Below are 20,112 nucleotides of genomic sequence, written 5' to 3' on the forward strand. Positions count from 1 at the left end.
ATGTGACAAGATATTCACAAGATAGGCTACTGTTTACAAGAGCAAAACTGTGTCGAGAATTACACGTGTAACACACAACTAAAATTTCATCCACCTAGAAGAGGAGACCAAATGTTAAAAGGACGAGTTAAGCAATTTTTGTATGTAAGAAGAGATTTAACAAGATTACAAGCTTCGCATTTCGCAAAATCAAAAATTTCCTGTTAGTATTTCAAGCTTTGTTCATGAAACTCGTGAAAAGTTGTGACAGGGTAAGTTAGCTTTTCGAACATTTGAAAGTACAAAAATGACCACATTTCAGATTGAGTTGTTTGAGGTGGCATAGGTTTGCTCCATTTTTTTTCTTCTTTTGTTTGTAGTCATCTTTTTTTCAAATGGTATAACATTTAATGTCATGGCTGCTGATTTGACCACAGTGTTCCTGTGACCTTTTTAACAAGCACATATTGTTGCAGTACAAAATCAAGCAGAGCGAAGAAGGCATCAGAAAGCTTCTTTACTGTCTCTGTTGTATCTTTTAATGTTTTAGACATCAGTTTATGTGACAATATATGGCTTATTTGGTGTGGTAATATACATAGTGGTTTTTGGTGCCATGTTGTTTATCCAGTGATTCAATGAACACATTTCTTCCACTGATTTTTATTTTTCGTGTGGTACTCGTTTGTTGTTTAAAAAAACGAATAAGGCTTGCTAGAACTTTAACCAAAGGTTAACTTCAGTGACTCTTATGTTAATGAATTACACAGTTTCCGTTTGACAAGTAGCACGTACTAACTTTTGTTCAAGCTGTGACTTCAAATGAGGAATCCGTTTGTGCATGGTTTAATGCTACTATATAACAGTCTGTTAGAATGAAAATATACTTTTTATACTCTTAGACATGCTAAATGGCATTCAAATCAATTTCATGCCACCTTTTAGGAACTCTTAGCAGCACCAACTATTAGCATAATCATTTTCATGTTTGAAAGCACTTAAATTTATACAGTGTTTAAGCATTTTGCAACTTCTCAAATATTGACATTTGTGTGCATTTGACCAGAAAACCAGCAACGTGATTGGGCATGTCATTGTAGGAGGTGTGTGTATGTGATGGTGTGTGTGTTCCTGGAGTGGTTCGAGTGGTTTCTCTCACTCTTTGAGCTCAAACTTCACATCTCTCGACTCTTATGTGCTTTTACCCTTCCTCTACATACAAGTAAATAGGTTTGCATGTTTTTTTGTGGCTTGATGTAGGGCTGGCATTGTAACCTGCAGCAGACAGCACTAGATTTGGTGAGTTACGATTGGCTTTGCTCTTTCTCTATCTATTTTTTAAATCTTTAATCCCCACATGTCTATATTTAGTATAAGCTTTATTAGTTATTTTTACATTGCTAGAAATACTTTATATGAGAATGTCGTATATGTGTGACGTAGAAAATGTTGTGGTATTTTTTAGGAAAGCTAATATTAATATAACGTCTTCACCCACGTTGACCACAATTTGATGTTTAATGTCATGATAATATGCTACAGCAGATAATGAACTCGCTGTAAATGTCACCTGGGTGCTATTGATCTATTTATGTGACTGTTAAACAGGCCTGTTTGAGTAGGAATTTTTTTTTATCAGATTAAAAATAGTATTTTGTTTTCCACTTTGACACAAAATAATGTAGTAAACGCACAGATTTATATATATATATATATAAAATATGTGTGTGTGTGTATTTCCAGTTTATTTATTAATCAACACAAACAAACGTTATAATAACTAGAAACGTTTGATTTTATATTTTGTTAAAATATGCAGTTAGCTTAATGATAATGCTGTAATCAATTAAACTATTTGTCTCAAAGTAAAAAAACCCCATCTAATTTAAATAAAAAAAAAAAAAAAACAATCAATAAAATGTGTTTAGTACCATATTAACGTGCAATTGCGCTCGTAAGTTTACAAACCCCACTTTTTTCATGCATTTACCCTCTTATTTAAAAGAAGGCTTAATTTAGATTGGCGTATTTATTAACTTTTTTTCATTTTTTTTAAAGGCAAAATAATTAAAAAAAAATTTATATAAAATTTTATTTTATTTATTTTTTGGTCAATTTCAGTGCTCTGAATGCTTAAGGCGGCAATGTACGATTCGAGCGTATGCAAATTTTTCAACAAAATATGTATAAATTAAGTTGTTATTTTCTATGGTGGAATATATGTAACTGTCTTTTATGTCAGATTGATTCTTTGCGGTTATAAAATGGTTTTTATGATCCTACTTATTTAAAAACATATACATATACATCTTGCAGTTTGAAATCTCACTGTATGCCTTGATGAACCTCATGTTGAGGATCCCATCTGCATAGTGGATTTTAGAGAAGTGTGACAATTCACGTTTAACTCTGTTAATCTACTTAATCTAAGATCTGAGATTAGATTAGATTAGATTGGATTAGATTAGACAGTGCATTCTATGAAAAATTGTGAAATTTGAAGAAAGGGTCAGAGTGCTCCAGAACTGAACATTTATGGCTCCCGGAGGAGAACTGGACAGTAAATGAGTGAAGTAATCTTGTTTTCTCTTTTTCCTGATTCTATTCACTTTTATGTTCTCCTCTGTGGCTTTGTTCGTAACAAAGATATTGATCCAGACCGTGACCCTGCACATGCACTCTCACTAATTACAAATGGTCACGGTGACCCCATTCTTGAAGCTAAAATTACCCCAGCTAGGCGTGCAGTGTATGTAACAAATGGAAAAACAACAAAATCTTTGTCTCTGCACAACACCTCTGAGAGGTCACCCAAGAGCTGTTGAATTAGGAAAATGTAACACTTGAAAAAAGGCACTTGTGAGTCATGAAGCAAGTGTGAGGCTTTGTCAACACCACAAAACTGAGGTTTCCCCCAAAATAGTCTGTACACATAGGCAACGGTAACGGAATATAGAGTATTTTAGTGCTTCCTGTTTACTTGGCCTTGTGGAGTCTTTGCATTTACTTTTTGGGCAGTTGTGAAGAAAGTGACGTCAGGGCAAAAGGAAGAGAATATTTGTCAAACGGGCACAGCGTCTTGCGCAAGTCCTGTAAATTTGACAACTCGGATGTTTTCTTGACTTCGACAGCGACAGAGAGACCAGAGAGACTCTCAGCAATTGTTTTATAATCCATACTCCAGCAATATGAAGAACTCTGTGTGAATGAAGAAGCCAGTAATGCTGTTGTGAGGTATTTAAAAAGTTCATTTATTCTATGTTAACTGATGTAAATGATGCTTTGACATCTTGAGTACTCATAAATGTACACTGTGTATCAAGCTACTGTAACATGAAAGGCAACAAATAACTAAAGCTATAAGCTCATTTCATGTTTTTAAAAAGATAGTTCACCCAGAAAACTCACTCTCATATCCTTCTTTCTTCTGTGGAAGACAAAAGAAGATATTTCGAAGAATGTTAGGGCACAACGTTGGACCCTATTAACTTTCAATATATGAAAAAAAAACAACTAAGACTTTTAATTTTTGGGTGAACTATCCCTTCAAGCGCTTTCCAAAAACAACTTGTGTACCTGTAAAACATCTATAATGTAACAAGTTATTAGCGGTAGCTAGATATTGTTGCCAGACAATGTAGCTAAAACATTCACCAGCAGGAAATTTCAGAGCTATGCTGTCAAGCCAAACCTTCATTCAATGGCACAAACAGTGAAATGTGAAATTCATGCACTACTAGCCTCAACGAACACAACTAGTAATCTTATTTATATTTTAGACCCACACCAATATTTTAATGTCGGAATGCTAAAAAAAATAGTAATGTTTTAATGGCGCCACATTGTTTACACCTTTCAGAGGAGTCAACCTGCTGGGATAGCAGAAAGTATGGTAGCATTCAAACCATAACATGCATCGCCTTTAGCTACTAAAGCTAGCTGTAGGACTGAATGGCGTTGTATGTATCAGATTGTGTGTAGGTTAATAAGTGCAAGATGCTGTAAGGAGGTACTCAGGCAGATGTGCATTAGCTAATGTTGCCTGAACGCAGCTGGGCTGGGCAAAGCTCATAGACGGACCATAACACTATGACATCATCAAGAGAGTGGGGGGAAGCTGGGCTGAGAGAGAGAGAGAGAGGGAATGAAGAAGAGAAGGAGGGATTAAGCAAGCCACAGTAAGGGACAGAGCAACTGTCAGAAAGCAGAGAGAGACAGAGAGGACGCAGGGCTAGACTCAGTCCGCATAGAACCTTGCGGATTTCTCCGTTGCTTCCACTGCATCTTTCCTTTTCCCTTTCCCTAGCCATCCCCCCTTCCCCTCCCTCCCCCCCACCCCCCACTGTCCTCTCCACTCTGGACCGCTCCTCCGGGCATGCTACTTAAGCCAAAGTATGGCCGCTTCCGGAACGACTCTGTGACCTCCTCCGACGACCTGATGCAGAGCCTAGCCATGAGCGGGAAGGTGGTGGCCACGCCGGTGGCCTCCTCGTCCACGCCTGGCTTGGAGCTGCCGCCCCTGGAGACTGCTGCCCTTCCTCCGCCTTCAGCCCAGGTGCTGGCTGACTCGCCCGGGCTGGACGGCGAGCAGGACGGCACCACCACCTTCTGCATGCTCATTCCTAAGATGCCCCAGTGGAAGTTCTCCAATTCGTTGCTCAGCCGTAGCCCATCCAATAGTAGCTCCAGCTCCAATTCCAGCAAGGATTCCGGCAGGGCGCCTCCGACCGATAGTTCCCCTGCTGGGGGGGCGGCTGCCGCCAGTGGTCCTGTGGCTAGTCTTGCAGCTGTGTTCAACTCCTGTGACCCTGTTTGTGTGGGCCCATGTTCCCTACAGGCCGCCAGGAGGCAGAGGGCCAGTCCGAGAGAGTCCAGCGCAGGGGCCGCCGAGGGGAGTCCAGGGGGATCTGGGAGCGTCAGGACCGGGATGCACCGGAGGACCAGGGTGGAGGGAATGTGGCTGGGAGATAACTTCACCCAGAAGGGCAGCTTCATCAACAAGCCCTCGCAGGGGTGGTTGCACCCAGACAAAAAGATCAGCAGCACGGGAGCTTCGTACATCGTCAGGGTGAGTCCCCTGCTTATCTCGAAATCTCACCATGCTTTCCGCCTAGTGTTGTTTTGCAGGTCTGCAGCGGTGTCAATAGTCAACACTGTAGTATTATCGACAGTCATTCATTTACATTCACTGCACCATCTTATGCAGCTCTGAAGAAGCCGAGTGCGATATGACTCCCCTTGCGGCTTATAAACAACTGCAACATCTTGTCCTCTCAGAAGCTGTGTTCAGGCAAAACTGCTTATGATATGAGAACAATGGTGCTCTATTCAGTGTATTGGTTATGTCTGGGTGCAGTAGCTTCAGGAGAAAGGAGGAATATATAATTTAATCCAGATATATTGCTTTGTGTGGTACAGCGACTGCATCAGCGCAGGAGGCAGGCATGGGTAAACAAACTGCAGATGTAAACAACTAAACTAGAATTGAAGGGAGGCGGAGGGGGTCTCATTGTTTATGAAGATGAGTAATGGCTGTTCATAAAATTTATACTCGATCCCAAGATGGACATTTATGCAATTCCTGAATTTTCCCTTTTGGGGTCAATACAGATTCTTATTTGCATGTGTTTTCTCTTAGGAATAATAATGAAATTGCAATTAAAGTTTGCATAGTATGCTAATATAAAGGCAGAATGTTTAATATGACCATTTCAAGCTCAGGTTGAGTATAAAATCTTATTCCCAAAATATTTGTTTCTTTGTTTAGCTTTGCTGAAGTAGTAAAGTCTGTAATAAAATTGTGACAAATGCCAATCAAAGACAGCTACTCTTGCAGTTTGGTAGATAGTTGTGGATATAAGCCAACATCTTCAACTCTGGGCTGAATCTCGGTGAATCAAGGGTTACAAATGTTGGCAGACTATTTGACGTCAATAACAGCGATTCTCTCTCAACCCACTTTCTCACCCCTCCACCCCTGCACTCTCATCCACCCTGCCGTATGTTGTAACCACACAGCCCTCTCTCCAGCAACCCAGACTAGGCCTGCGCACGCTCCTTAATTGCATTACACAGGCACCATTCATTCGTTTATTCAATTACATTTAATCACAGTCATTTGTATCACATGTGCTGCAGAGGAAACAGGCATGGAGGGGGGCTGTTAGCCAAATAACACTCTGGCACGATGGTACACCACAAATAAAAGGATTTTAGATCAGGGGGCTGTTTCATAAAACTAGTTTACCAAATAAGCCAGACTTATTCCAGTTATTCTGATTTACTGTCACTTGATTTGGTTTCCGAAAGCAAAATTACCATAGCTCAAGCTCAGTCACTGTGGCAGCTTATGCTGGGAGACTAACCTGGTCAGGAGCAGGCTAACTGTCAGGCTAAGCTGAACACCTCTAACACTGACCAATAGGAACGCATCGATATTACCACTGACTCTCTCACATACAATTAGTTGATTTTATTATTAGTCCAAAAATAAAATTATACAAAAATGCAACTTAAATAATCAAATAAATAAAAATATAGGCTACAACCAACTGTATTTAATGTATTGTACCCAAAATGCAATAAGCAGTACTAGACTAAATCAAAAGATTCCTAGATGACAAACATTCTTAGAAAGAACAGAAGACTACAAGAAACAGAAATTTAAAAGCAGCCCCCACAGATTTTGTAAGTTACACCTGTATATGCATATGAAGCATAAACCTCACTGGGCATTTCCTCCAACAAAAACATTTCCTGTGCCTTCCCCGTCTTAGAAATAGGTGTGTGTGTATATATTGTTATATATATATTGTTTCATCATGACAGAACAAGTGAGAAACATCATTTAGTGATGTCACATGTGTTGTAGCTGTGCAAAGTGCATGATGGTGTTTTTTGTTGTTGTTGTGAAGAGAGCGTTAATTTATCATGCAGCATGAAGGGCCACAATGAGGCCTTTGAGAAGAAGAGGAAGCAGAAGGGTTTCAGTAAAACAAAAAGGAAGAAGTCTAATCACCCTGATTGAACACTTCCCGCTGCTGACTAATCTAGTTAAGATGTCTGCAATAGCTCGCTTGGAAAGAAATGGGCTGGTGTTGAGATATACGCTGTAAAAAAAAACACTCAACCAAAGCTTAAAGGTGCCCTACATCCAAAAATGAAAATAAAAATTCTTCCGTTTTTTTCACCTTTCAAACTGGTATGACTTTCTTTCGTTTGTGGAACACAAAAGAAGACATTTTGAATACGTCTCAGTGGTTTATTTATCTTTTTTGAACCCCATTGACTTTCATTGTATAAACAATCAGTTCACAGTGTGTGTTCCAGAGAAGAAAGAAGAAAGGTTTTGATCAACGTAAAGGTCCGAAAATGAGGGAATTTTAATTTTTGGGTGTACTGTCCCTTTAAGACAAAAGGAGTGAGTGCAGAAGATGTGAATGTAGTGTTACAGGGACTGATTTATATTCATAAAGAACAGTTTCAAGGTCATAATCGGTTCTTGGGACGTCCCCGAAGCGCTCTTATATTTGTTGAAGAAGAAAACACAGAGGATGTTGATTTCAGGAACAAAAACATCAAGAACTAGAATCTTAAAGTTATAGTTCACTCAGCAGTTCCTTTACTCATCTTCATGTCGTTCCAAACCTGTATGACTTTCTCTCTTCTATGAAACATAAGTGTCCATACACTGGAAGTCAATGGGTTCCAATGTTGTTTGGTTGCCAGTGTTTTTCAAAAAAGCCCTCGTTTGTGTTCCACAGAAGAAAGAACGTCATACAGGTTTGGAACGACATGGGGGTGAGTAAATGACGACTGAATTGTCTCTTTAAATTGGTGATTTACTCTTAACTGTAAGAACTAGGGTAGCCACTTTGACTCAACCGTAGGCCACATGATCTGTGTATCACATGGGTGTAGGCCACCGAAATCCTAAAACAATAAAAAATGATCTGGGATTATCCTCTGTAAGCATCCGTAAACACAAACACCGTTATTCAGACATATGTCGCATTGTCAGTGTGGGGGTGGGCATTTTGCGCGATGTTCCTGCGACCCTTTTGAAGGCATTAGTGACTAACTGCCGAATGGATATTCCCCTACACCTTCGTCAGAGCACTTTCCACGTCCCAGAAGGGCCAGACTGCAGTAATACCTCTTGGCCAGTCCACCCCCACCAGCCATGATGCGGTTATTGCCGTCAATCTCCTCACACTTGGCGGTAATTACCTTCCCCAGCACAGCTATTATGCCGTCTTTTTCAGAACCGCTGAGAACAAGCTGTCTTGCTGAAATTATACGTTTAGTATTTATCTGTAATTATGCGCTAAAGACGCGTATGCAACGCTGGGTGCACCCTGCTGCCATGAATGTGCTTAAACCATCCTTGTGTTTGTGAGAGAAAGATAAACAATTGTTGCTTTTGTTTTCAGCAGCTAAGTCATGGACTCTGGCTCTTGCCATCAGGAATTAGATACATATTTCCATGAAGCAATGATGACCTCTGAGAAATTAAAACTAATTATGTATAATGAAATTGATGCGTGTCATTTTGTTCTTTTTTTTTTTTTTTTTGCAGTACATGGGCTGCATTGAGGTTCTGAAATCAATGAGATCTTTGGACTTCAGCACTAGGACACAGGTCACAAGGTAAAGTGTTTTTTGTTTGAATTGCACTAAACCTAGATCAGTTTTAAGCATAACATTTTTAGTAGTTTCTTAGTTCGACACAAACCCCCCGCCCCACACACACACACACACAATGTTATTATTTTTGTTCACACTGCTTTATTATTTATTTATTTATTTTATTTAGATTTAGATTTGATTACATACCTCACCTGTTTTTGTTTTGTTTTTTGTTTTTAATTGTTGCTTTGAACTGAATCAATTTCCTTGAATTTTATTTTATTCTTTATTCATTATTTTATTATTTTCATTATTTCATTTTAGATTACACCCTCTGTGATTTTATTTGTTTTGTTTTGCTCTGTTTGTTATTTTTTCATTTTTATTATTTTCTATTTGTTTATTTTAGAATTTTCTAACTTTTAACTCTTTTTTTTAAATATTTTTTTATTTATATTTTATTACACACTCACCTGTTTTGTTTTGTTTTTTTGCTTTGCTGAGCTGAATCAATTTCCTTGATATTTATTTTATTTTAATTTAATTTCTTATTCATTATTTTATTATTATTATTCCATTTTCAGATTATACCCTCTATGGTGATGTTTTGTTTTGCTCTGTTTATTTTTGGAATTCTTTTGGTTGATTTTTAGTATTTTCTATTTGCTTATTTTAGAATTTTCGAACTTTTCAAACTCTCAATTTTTGTAATTTGTTTTGTTTTGGAGAATGATTTGGTTTGTTTTCTGTTTATGAATTGACAGATGATGAAATGACAGTTAATTGTGACATGCTATTTTTTTTTTTAGTGATATGCTTTCCACAGAAACAATAGATTATCACTTTGCAGCTCTTTTTTTTTTTTTGCCCCAAATCGTGTTTGCATATATGTACGTCTGCATTCATATGTCCGCTAGCTAGCATTAGTTCTCATGTGTATATTTATTTATATGTGTAGAAGCATGTGCATTCTTGTAGGGGCGGTGGGGCGGAGCTCCAGACTCCCGAGGGCAGCAGCAGAGTCCCTCTCCCTGCCCTTGCTCATCGATCAGCAGTAACCCGAACCCCGCAGCCCACGATGGGCTTAAAGTGCAGATAGCACAGGCGAGATGGAGACGGAGTGATACAGCCATGTATTATTAACGACTCCCACTAATGACTGAGGAGGCCTACTGGGGCCCAAGATGATGCAGATTGCACGGGGTGGAGTTAGAGTTAATAAACACAGAGGACTGGAGAAGAGTGATTGTTTTGAGTAGAGAGCGGCAGGCTATTATGACATTATAATGGTTATAATGGGAATGCTTGGAACAGGCTGCATATTTAGTCAGAATCTATTTTGCAGCAGAAACGGATGGCTTGTAAATCAGCTGATTTGCGGTGCTTGGAGAGAGGGAGTGTGGGTGGGCTCTCTCATTTGTCATTGTCATGAAGTGTGGCCAATGAGCAATTTTTAATAGGATCCAAGAGGCAAAACACACACAGGTGCATAATCTTGTAACAGAAACACCCAAATGCAAATGATCACAATAACTGCACAACATTTATTGGAAACATTCCCTGGAAAGTCCTTTGCTGGGACATTTGGCACTTTTAAAATATTAATGGGTTATTTGATAGTACACTGGTGTTTCAAAGTCACTCAGTCCGCAGTTGACCTCATAACCCATGTGCCCCTGTGCCAAACGCCCCGCTGCCATTGATATGGTTTCATAAATGACACTTTTTGTTTTAATTAGTTGTGTTAAGGCATACATCACTACTGTCTAAGTTTAGGGGTTTTCAAAGATTTCAACAATTGTAGATTTTTCTTTCTTGTAGATTTGATTAGTTTTTTGTTTAGCTTTGGTTTGCTTTGTTTTGTTTATGATACAGGTTTATTGATTGATTGATTGTCTCTTGGTAAATTTTTTTTTGCTTTTTTGTTTTGATTTTTCTTATGCTTTGCTTTGATTTGTTTTATTTTGCTTTGCTTTGTTTTGTTTATGGCACAGTATTTATTTTTTATGTATGTTTTGTCATTGGGTTTGTTTTTGCTTTGTTTTGGTCTGTATCTTTGTTTTTTTAATTTGTTTTCTTTTGCTTTGATTTGGTTTTATTTATTCTTTGGTTTGTTTTGTTTGTTTGCTTTGTTTTGTTTATGAAACGGTATTTATTTATTTATGTTTTCTCTTTTGGTTTGTTTTTTGCTTTGCTTTGTTTTGGCTTGTTTCTTACTTTTTTGCATTGTTTTTTTATTTGTTTCCTGTTGCTTTACACTTTTGAAATTGTGTCCTCTGATTTTATAGTTTTACTTTGCTCTGTTTATTATTTTATCCATCGACAATATACAGATGGGCCCCTGTTTGTTGACCTGGTTTGAATAAGCATTATGCTTAGGCTCAGACTCATTCCTCATTTATTTTCACACTGTGGTCACACTGAAACACATGGGAAATTGTTTATTATGGGTTTTCCAGATATGTGAGATTGCGAGATCTGGTAATACTTCTCTGATAGTGCTCTTGTTTTTTTTGTAAATGTGTGTGTGTGTGAACACAGGGAGGCCATCAACAGGTTGTGTGAAGTTGTACCTGGAGGAAAAGCTGCCTGGAAGAAGAAAGTAAGAGAGAAAACTGTAGTTTTGGCCTTGGCATTTTTTTTATTATTAAGCATAAATCTAAGAAAATGTAGTGACATCCAAATGTTTGTTTTGCTGTCCATTTTAGACCACCAATAAAACCCTCCAATCTATCATGGGGAAGAGTAACCTACGTTTTGCTGGAATGAGCATCGGCGTCAACATCTCCATTGACGGCTTGAGTCTCCTCGTCCCCACCACACGACAGGTCGGCCTCCTCTCATGCTGGATATCCCTTCAAATCATATCAGAACAAACAACTTTTCTCACTTGTGTAGCTTTGGAAGTTTGATTCATTTTAGTGAATCAGTTCATTTGGATGAATAGATTCAGATTTGTTTATAAATGTTTCACTGATTTCAGTTCCTCTGCAGCACTGTAGTAGATAGATCTGTGTTTTGACTTAACTGCTTAAAGGGTTAGTTCTCCCCAAAATGAAAATTCTGTCATTACTTACTCACCTTCATGTCGTTCAAAACCCGTAAGACCTTCGTTCATCTTCGGAACACAAAATAAGACATTTTTGGCGAAATCCAAGAGATTTTTCATGAATGGCGGCAGAGACTGACCTGGAAGAGAAGAAATCGTCGAATAAAATAATTATTTTAGTTTTTTTTGCGCACAAAAAGTATTCTTGTGGCTTTATAAATTTAAGGTTGAACCACTGATGTCACATGGACTATTTTAACATTGTCCTTACTAACTTTCTGGGCCATAAAACGTTTCAATTCCCTTGATGTCTATGGAGGGTCAGAAAGCTCTCAGATTTCATCAAATATCTTAATTTGTGTTCTGAAAATGAACGAAGGTCTTACGGGTTTGTAACGACATGAGGGTGAGTAATTAATGACAAAATTTTCATTTTGGGGTGAACTAACCATTTAAATTAGGATGTTTCTACATTTCCAAGTTATGCGTTTGTTGGTTAAGTCTGACTAATTAATAAGTTATTTGTAGTAAATAGTTATTTGTTTAAAAAGATATTGCCCCTTTAAGTAGCTTCAGAACTCTTGTAGTTCTTTGACAGATAATTGTTTTAAAAAAAAAATGTAATATTGCTGAATATTGATTTGAATTGAAGACATCACATCATCTCACTCTCATCTCTTTATGTAGGTGATTGCCCATCACCCCATGCAGTCCATATCTTTCGCCTCTGGTGGAGACTCGGTGAGGCCTCTTCTGCATGTTTAATGCCTCTTCTTTCCACTCTTACCATTTCTCTCTCTACTAACAGATGCCATCTGATTCTTACTCTGATTTCATCTTGTGTTGCAGGATACACCCGATTACGTCGCTTATGTGGCCAAAGACCCTGTCAATCAAAGAGGTATTTTATATTCATTATTAGATTGTTAACTTATGTTTGTATTTATTATATATATACTGTACATGTTTTTAATATTTTATTCATTTTATATTTGATTGTTCATGCATATTATGCACAGAATCCTATTTCCCTTTGATTTTCTGTTTTATTTGTTTGTCACATGCTATTTTGGCTAGATATCTGACATGTGAACAGTGTTGCCTTTTTCTCGTCCCTCTAGCATGTCACATCCTGGAGTGCTGTGACGGTCTCGCTCAGAATGTGATCAGCACCATCGGCCAGGCCTTCGAACTGCAGTTCAAACAGTACCTACACAGCCCGCCCAAAGCCATTCCCACCATGGACAGGTGTGATTCACATAATTTCGCATAAACCATATTGTCCGTTTGGGCTTTGAATGCATCACAACATGAAAATGATGGTAGTTCCTTCATCGTTTCACTTGCAGTTAATACTGAGCTTCAGTTCTGAGCAGTTTTCGCAAGGTTGAAACAGGATACACACGGCTTGTGTTTCATATAGCCATCCCGTTTTGATTCCAGGCCGTTATTTAAAGCTAAATTCATTTAAGGGGCTCTCAGAAACCACACGATCGCTCTGTCTCACATCATTAATGGATCATTTCTTTCATTTTGTTCCGTTTCAAATCATTGTAACATGCGCTTTCTTGACTTTAATATAAACAGTCTTCCAAAACATAGTGGGCTGCCTTGTAGTCTACTTCCTATATAGGCAGCATCCTAACCAAAACAACAGCTGTGTGTGCTGTTAGCATGTTGCTAAGCTAACAATACCAAACTCTAAAGGTGCAAAAGAGGTCCATATCCGCTTGTCAATAGTGTAGCTATGTTTAAAGCACATCTCACACAAAAGCCACTTTTTTGTTGGTTAATTTGGTGAGTTTGCATGACCAACTTGAACCTGTGGGGAAATTGTTCACCCTCACATTGCTATTAAAATGACTGGATTTTGCTCACTCAGAACAACGGTAGATGTGAACTCAGCTTTATAATCATTAAACATAAAGCACACACAAATATTAGGTAATATTGTCAATCCTTAAGTACACACTACTAGATAAACTGTTTTCTGTTGATACATTTCAGTATGATTTATATATTTATATTAAATATACATTTACTTTTCACTGATCTCTAAGATTCTAAATAGCTTTATTTAATGGTTAGGACCATACGAACAGAAGAGTCGGCGTGGGGTGATGACGAGGAATCATCTGAGCATGATTACTACAACAGCATCCCAGGAAAGGAGCCTCCTGTGGGGGGAGTGGTGGACTCTAGGCTCAGGCCTCCTGCGGGCCTACTGGGTCACATCCATACGCAACCACAGAGCAAAACCGCTCAGGTAAACTTTGTTATATAGACTTTATTATCTTATGTGTGGATTTTTATTGCTGTCTTAACAGCATGAAGTTTGTGGTTTGTGGAGACAGTTCACTTAGGTTAGTCTTACTAAAGAAACATCCATTTCTGTGAGTGGTGTTAGCATAACGCTAATGGCTTCAGGCAAATAGCTGTTTATGAATACAGCACAAGTCTGTAATAAAAGCTGAAAGCCCATATGACATTTGTAAGAAATGAGCAATTCTTCAGTTATCAATGCGCTTATTTTTAAAATTACTTAACCTTTTGAAACCTTTGACCTCTTTAACTTGATCTGTCAAACCATCTATCATTACTTGCTTTAAGTACCTTCTGCACTGCAAAAATCAATATCTTAATTTCTATCTATCTATCTATCTATACAAGTGTGCTGTACTCATGCCTGGATCAAAGCCAGTTCTGTAAACTGATCTTGGACCTGTGCTTATTTTTTTCAGATGGGGTCACCGGCCAAAAGAGATGCAGGCAGCCTCCTTGCCGCCCACTTATGTTATGAAGTGCACTGGGATATGGAGAACAGCAGCTCAAGTGAGACGCCTGGTGGTTAATCATCAGTATTACTTTACTCTTGTGATATTTTGGAACTTTGAAGTGATTTCTGAGCCTTTTACTGGGTTTGATATTGCAAATGTTCCCTTCTAATTGCTTAGTTATTTACAATCTTTAAATAAAGGTTCCAAAAGGTTTTTTTTGCAGCGATGCCATAGAACAGGGGTGTCCAAACCTGTTCCTGAAGGGCCATAGAAGAACCATTTTGGTTGCACATAGAACCTTTCAGTGAACAGTCCTTAAAAGAACCATTTTTTTCTTAGTGTGTAATCTAAAGAACTTTTTCAGAACCTTTTTTTCATCAGAAAGGTTCTATGGATGTTAAAGGTTCTACATGAAACCATCAATGCCAATTAAGAACATTTATTTTTAAGAGTGTAGTAACCTGTTTATTTTCTTTTCACCATTTCTGTAGCTTTGACCTCCGATGGTTACCTCCGAGCAGACGGTCATCCTACAGGTAGCCGCGATTACGAGGAACACCTTTATGTAAACACCCAGAATCTGGACAACATGGAGGCCTCAATGGATGCCCGAGGAGGACGCAGATCCGAGAGTCCAAAGAAAGACATTTTTGATATGAGTAAGTCCACTACAAATGACTGTATTATGATTATGTATGTTTGATGAATATGTTAACTACCATTCGTACTGTTTTCAACCCAACAGGGCCATTTGAGGACGCCCTGCGTCTACATGAGGCTGGAGGAGTTTGTGTATTGGAGGACAAGTGGCCGAGTCCCCCACGGCGCCGGGCCCCCGTCGCCCCCACAGAGGACCAGCTGCGGCGGGAGATGTGGTACCACGGCCGCATGAGCCGCAGGGACGCAGAGAATCTGCTGGGTCGAGATGGAGATTTCCTGGTGCGGGACAGCGCCACTAACCCGGGCCAGTATGTGCTGACTGGGATGCAGTGCGGGCTTCCCAAACATCTGCTGTTGGTGGATCCTGAAGGAGTGGTGAGTGGCGCTTCAAGCTCAGTTTTCATACTGTCGATTCTGATGAGGATCCAGTTTGATGTCAGAGTTAGGATTCCAAGAACTCACAGAGTAATCAATGAATCCCCAAGTTCTCTTTAAAAGGAGGATTGGGGTATGTTTTACTGTTAGGTGGATTCAAAGTATATTTCACTATTGGTATGAAAGCAATCCAGCCCTTATTTGCCTGATAAGTTGTCTATTAATGATTTGCTTGATTGTCATAATTCTGTTGATGATAACAACAACAATAATAATAATTAAATACATTTTTAGATTTATATAGCATTAATAATATTTTAGAAAAAAAAATACAAAAAATAAAATAAGTGGAATAAAACAGATTAAAAATGCTAAAATTAAAGTAAACATTAAAAACAGCTATTATTATTATTTTATTTTATTTTTTAATTATTATTTGTATAGCACTGTTCATAAATAAAATGATTCACAAGGTACAATATAAAAGTATTTTTGATAAATATATTCAAATTGAATAATTCTACAAAAATGATTAAAAACTAAAATAAAACTAAGCTAAAAAATGAAAAAGCAGCAAAGTCTGTAAAAATAAAATTGAAATGAGAATAAAATAATATTAATTATGTTTTATATATATAATATAAAATATAATGTTGTTAAAAACTAAGAAAAAATTATATGAATGAACAGATAAATATGCTAAAAAGTGAAAAATTAAAAATAGGAATTATTTTTATTACTATTATTATTATTATTATTATTAAAAAGTCAGTAAAAAATAAAAAGGGAGAATATAATAATATTAATAATAATAATAATAATAAATGTTAACTAAAAAAATTAAAGTAAACAAAAAAGGGATAAAATGCTAAAATGATTTTGATTATTATGAAAAATAATCAAACTTTAAACCATCAAACCAATTATGAAGACATCCTTAACCCACACCAGTTCACATTTTCCTTGTATGACCTTGATTTATTAATTTTTCATTAGGTTCGGACTAAAGACATGCTTTTTGAGAGCATCAGCCACCTGATTAACTACCACCTGACAAACAAGCTGCCGATTGTTGCAGCAGAGAGCGAGTTACACCTCCAGCAGGTGGTCTACAGAAAGAACTGACTTCCAGTTGAAGCCCATGTAGAGTACATGGTAAGAGGTTTGCAGCATTTTACTACAGATTATCAAAGCTGTTTGGTTGGGTACTTCGTAGCTTATATATTGTTTTTTGTTTTTTAGGGTGCAAGGCCGTCCCCTGTGCCGCCAACCTAGAGGCCACGCACTATTGCCTTAAACAAACTCTTGAGCTTCCACTGGGACTTGTGGGATATCGCTGTTCCTTAGGCACTGACCACAAACAGCTTTCAGCATGTCTTGCTCAATCCACCCCTTCTTCAACAGAGAAGACCCCAACTGAGAGTTTGGCTTTGGGAAATAAAGTGCTTGTGAACACTTTTTCCCAGCAGACTGTTCTTGACATTGCCTGTCAGAAATGTGAACTTATGTGAAACACATGAGACAAACCATCTTATTCCCTTCATTTACATCCATACGAGCGCTCGTCGTCAGTGAGCTGTTGTTTCTAAATGTGATGTATTCAGTAACCGTGGCTCTGGTCTTCTCTGATGGTCACCTCTGAGACTCTGGACATCATTGTGTTGTGCTTACCAACGGTTTGCTCTCAGGATGCAGTATTTGTTAAGGACGTTATATAAAGCTCAGTCACTCTAATGCAGTCCTATCAAATGCACATGTTTAATTTATGAACTCAGGACCAAACGTTTGGGTCATGCTAATGTGATATTGCCCTTTTTTAAACCTTAGTGATTCAGATATGCATTATACTTCACAAATATTCAGTTTCTCTTTTGTGTTTAGTCACAAACAAATACCCACAGTGTGTTTTGTTTAAAGGTGCATTCAGTAGTTTGGTGCCAATTTAAAAAAAAAACATGTTCACATTAGCAAAACATAAGCAGCCAAAAAAGGTTTGTGATCCATTATCAATAGTGTAGCGATGCATGAAGCACTGCTTAATCAGAGGTCAGTTCCAAACTAAGCAACTTTGTATTGGCAAATGTGGTGAATTTGCAACAATACAAACTTGAATCTGATGCGAAATCCACATGGGGAAATGTTTCTACTCAGGGTGCCGTCACATTTGCCAAGGTTGAGCGAGTTTTCATCATTTCAATAGTAATCTATTCACTTGATCAACTACCAGCTGACAAACAAGCTGCTGATTTACATAACTTTAATACGATGCGAAATTTGGGAAATGTTTCACCTCAAAGTGCAAGACATTTACAAAAGTTCAGCAAATTTTAGTGTAATGTGTAATGGTGTGTGCACACCAAAAGCAAAACAAATATTCGCATTGCGTTACTCCCTCTAGATTACGCGCAGGATGTTTTACGTATCACTTGTGTGAGTAAAATCATTGCATAATGCTCTTTCTGATACAACCGGATGTGTCAAACTGGACTGTCAATAAGCTCTTCACTGATTGGCTTGCGCGACAACGCAAATTTTCCGTTTCAGTTGAAATTTTTCAACTTGCGCATAAAATGTTATTGAAGCGTATATTGCAAGTTTTGTGGCAATCGTGTCGCGCATGCAAATTTGCGTTTATTGGTGTCTTTGCATTGACTTTGTATGTAATCTACTCGTGCGAATAATTAAGTTCGCTTTTGGTGTGCACACACCAGCAACTTGAATAGTGCTCTCCTCCATTTTCTGATACAACCGACAAAGCGTCATGCGAATTTCCCGCTTGAGTTGAAAATTTACATTTTTCAACTTGCGCAGAAGACACGACTGAGACAAATATCGCTTTCGCCGCATTCACTTCGCCCTGCGCAAATTTGCATCTATTCACTATTGACAATACTCAATTTTTCCCAGAAAATTTTGATGCTAATTCGCTAATGCATCCCTTGCTAACTTTCTTGCGTCCCTCACACAAAAATCTAGATTTCGCTGTACAATATGAATGCACCCTAAAAAGTAAATCCTCACAATCCTGTCGTTAGTAGCGAAGTGTAGTCTGGTGATGTGAAAAACGAAAATTAGACGATGAAACTTATTGTGCTTTACCAGTGAAGATAACAGGAGAATCCGTCCCTGTACGACCGAAGAAAAAACAAGCGCAAACATCGCTATGGCATACACAAGTTGGAAAGATTTGATAACGAGAAAAAGCGTTCAACACCATGTGGCTTTGGTACTTAAAAGTACGCAAAAACAGCAATGCTAATGGTCGCTAACTACTGAATGCACCTTTAAAGTTCTCATATTTTGCTCTTCATCTGGGCATAAAAGTAACCACAAACTTTTTTTTATTATACATTTCAGTAAATAGTTTATAATGTCAAACCATCTTATTTCAACCTAAAAGCTGCTTTCTGGAGAATTGTCATCAACTGAAACCTGCCTCTATAAATGTTCAAATATTCTGGTTGTATAAAGAGAAGAGTCTGGCTCACTACAGTGTATAAATAACCACATTTTCTTTGTCTTCCCCACTATCCAAAAAAAAGATTCCAGTGCCTTAAAAGTTTTATTTTTTACTTCAAAAATCCTTCCACTTACTTAGGATTTCTACATCCTAGTTTCTGTTATTACGCTCTTTTGTACAGTATGCAAGCAGCTGAATTTGGGATAGCATAGCATACTACTTTTACTATTTCAGCAATATTAGAATATGGCAGAAATAGAAAGAATAGCCCGGGTTTATCTAGTTAGCATTTTTCAGTTAGAATCAGATAGTAGATGCTGTAGCTACACCATTTGGTTCCAAAAAGCATCTTTATCCACTGACAACCATTTAAAAGTATCCATGAGTTTTTGCAAATAACATATAAATCACAAATATTTCAAAACTTACTCGCATACTTACAGGGCTCTTGCTCCAGCCTAGCAACTGACATTGAGATAAATGTGAATGCTAGCTGCTAACTTTCTCCAGGTATTCTAGGCGTCATTGCCACTACCGAAAACCACTTTTCTTTCTCAGGATGTTGTTTCTCTATGCTCTGTTACTCTGATCTAAAAGCATTCTCAATAAAACTGAACAGGAAGGGAAAAGTAAAAGGAAATGTTTGGTTTATTTTTAAAGAAACAGTACTCCCAAATGCAAATGTTGCCATCATTGTCCATACGACTTGCAATGTTAGTCAAGAGTCATATGGATTACTTTTATGATGTTTTGTTATTTTTGAGAGCTTAACATTGTACACTACCATTCAAATGTTTGTGGTCAGGTTTGATATGTTTGAAATAAGCCTCTTATGCTCCCCAAGGATGCATTTATTTGATCAAAAATCATGTTGATTTGCTGCTCAAGAAATATTTTTTACTATTATCAATGATGAAAACAGTTGTGCTATCTAATATTTTTGTGGAAACTGTGATGCTTCTTTCAGGATCCTTTGATAAATAGAAAATTCAAAAGTGTGGCACTTATTTGAAACAAAAACTTTTTGTAACATTACAAATGGCTTTTCTGTACCGTCCACCTTCACTGTATAGAAAAGAGCAGCTTGGACATTCTGCCAAGCATCTCCTTTTGTTTTTTTAACAGAAGAAAAAATAATACAGGTTCAACTGACAGAATTTTACATGAAATATTACTGATTTCAA

At 37.7% G+C, this 20,112-nt stretch overlaps 1 protein-coding gene across 4 annotated transcripts; it reads left to right on the forward strand.

Moving 5' to 3' along the window:
• Positions 1-937: 937 nt before the first annotated feature.
• shc2 (SHC (Src homology 2 domain containing) transforming protein 2) lies at positions 938-19,916 on the forward strand. Of its 4 annotated transcripts, XM_058761121.1 has the most exons (15): positions 960-1,278; positions 3,111-3,213; positions 4,817-5,047; positions 8,558-8,628; positions 11,149-11,209; positions 11,316-11,435; positions 12,344-12,397; positions 12,506-12,557; positions 12,778-12,904; positions 13,745-13,922; positions 14,398-14,488; positions 14,925-15,092; positions 15,179-15,468; positions 16,465-16,623; positions 16,711-19,914. In XM_058761121.1, the coding sequence occupies exons 3-14, from the start codon at positions 4,907-4,909 to the stop codon at positions 16,591-16,593; spliced, it is 1,482 nt and encodes a 493-aa protein (XP_058617104.1). In that variant the 5' UTR covers positions 960-1,278; positions 3,111-3,213; positions 4,817-4,906; the 3' UTR covers positions 16,594-16,623; positions 16,711-19,914. The 4 variants fall into 4 exon arrangements, with proteins under 4 accessions (XP_058617102.1, XP_058617100.1, XP_058617104.1 ...); XM_058761119.1 differs by having other exon boundaries at positions 938-1,278; positions 3,111-5,047; positions 16,711-19,916; XM_058761120.1 differs by lacking the exon at positions 3,111-3,213.
• Positions 19,917-20,112: the final 196 nt, after the last annotated feature.

This window comes from Onychostoma macrolepis, chromosome 22, assembly GCF_012432095.1.
Source record: "Onychostoma macrolepis isolate SWU-2019 chromosome 22, ASM1243209v1, whole genome shotgun sequence".
NCBI classification, from domain to species: Eukaryota; Metazoa; Chordata; class Actinopteri; order Cypriniformes; family Cyprinidae; genus Onychostoma; species Onychostoma macrolepis.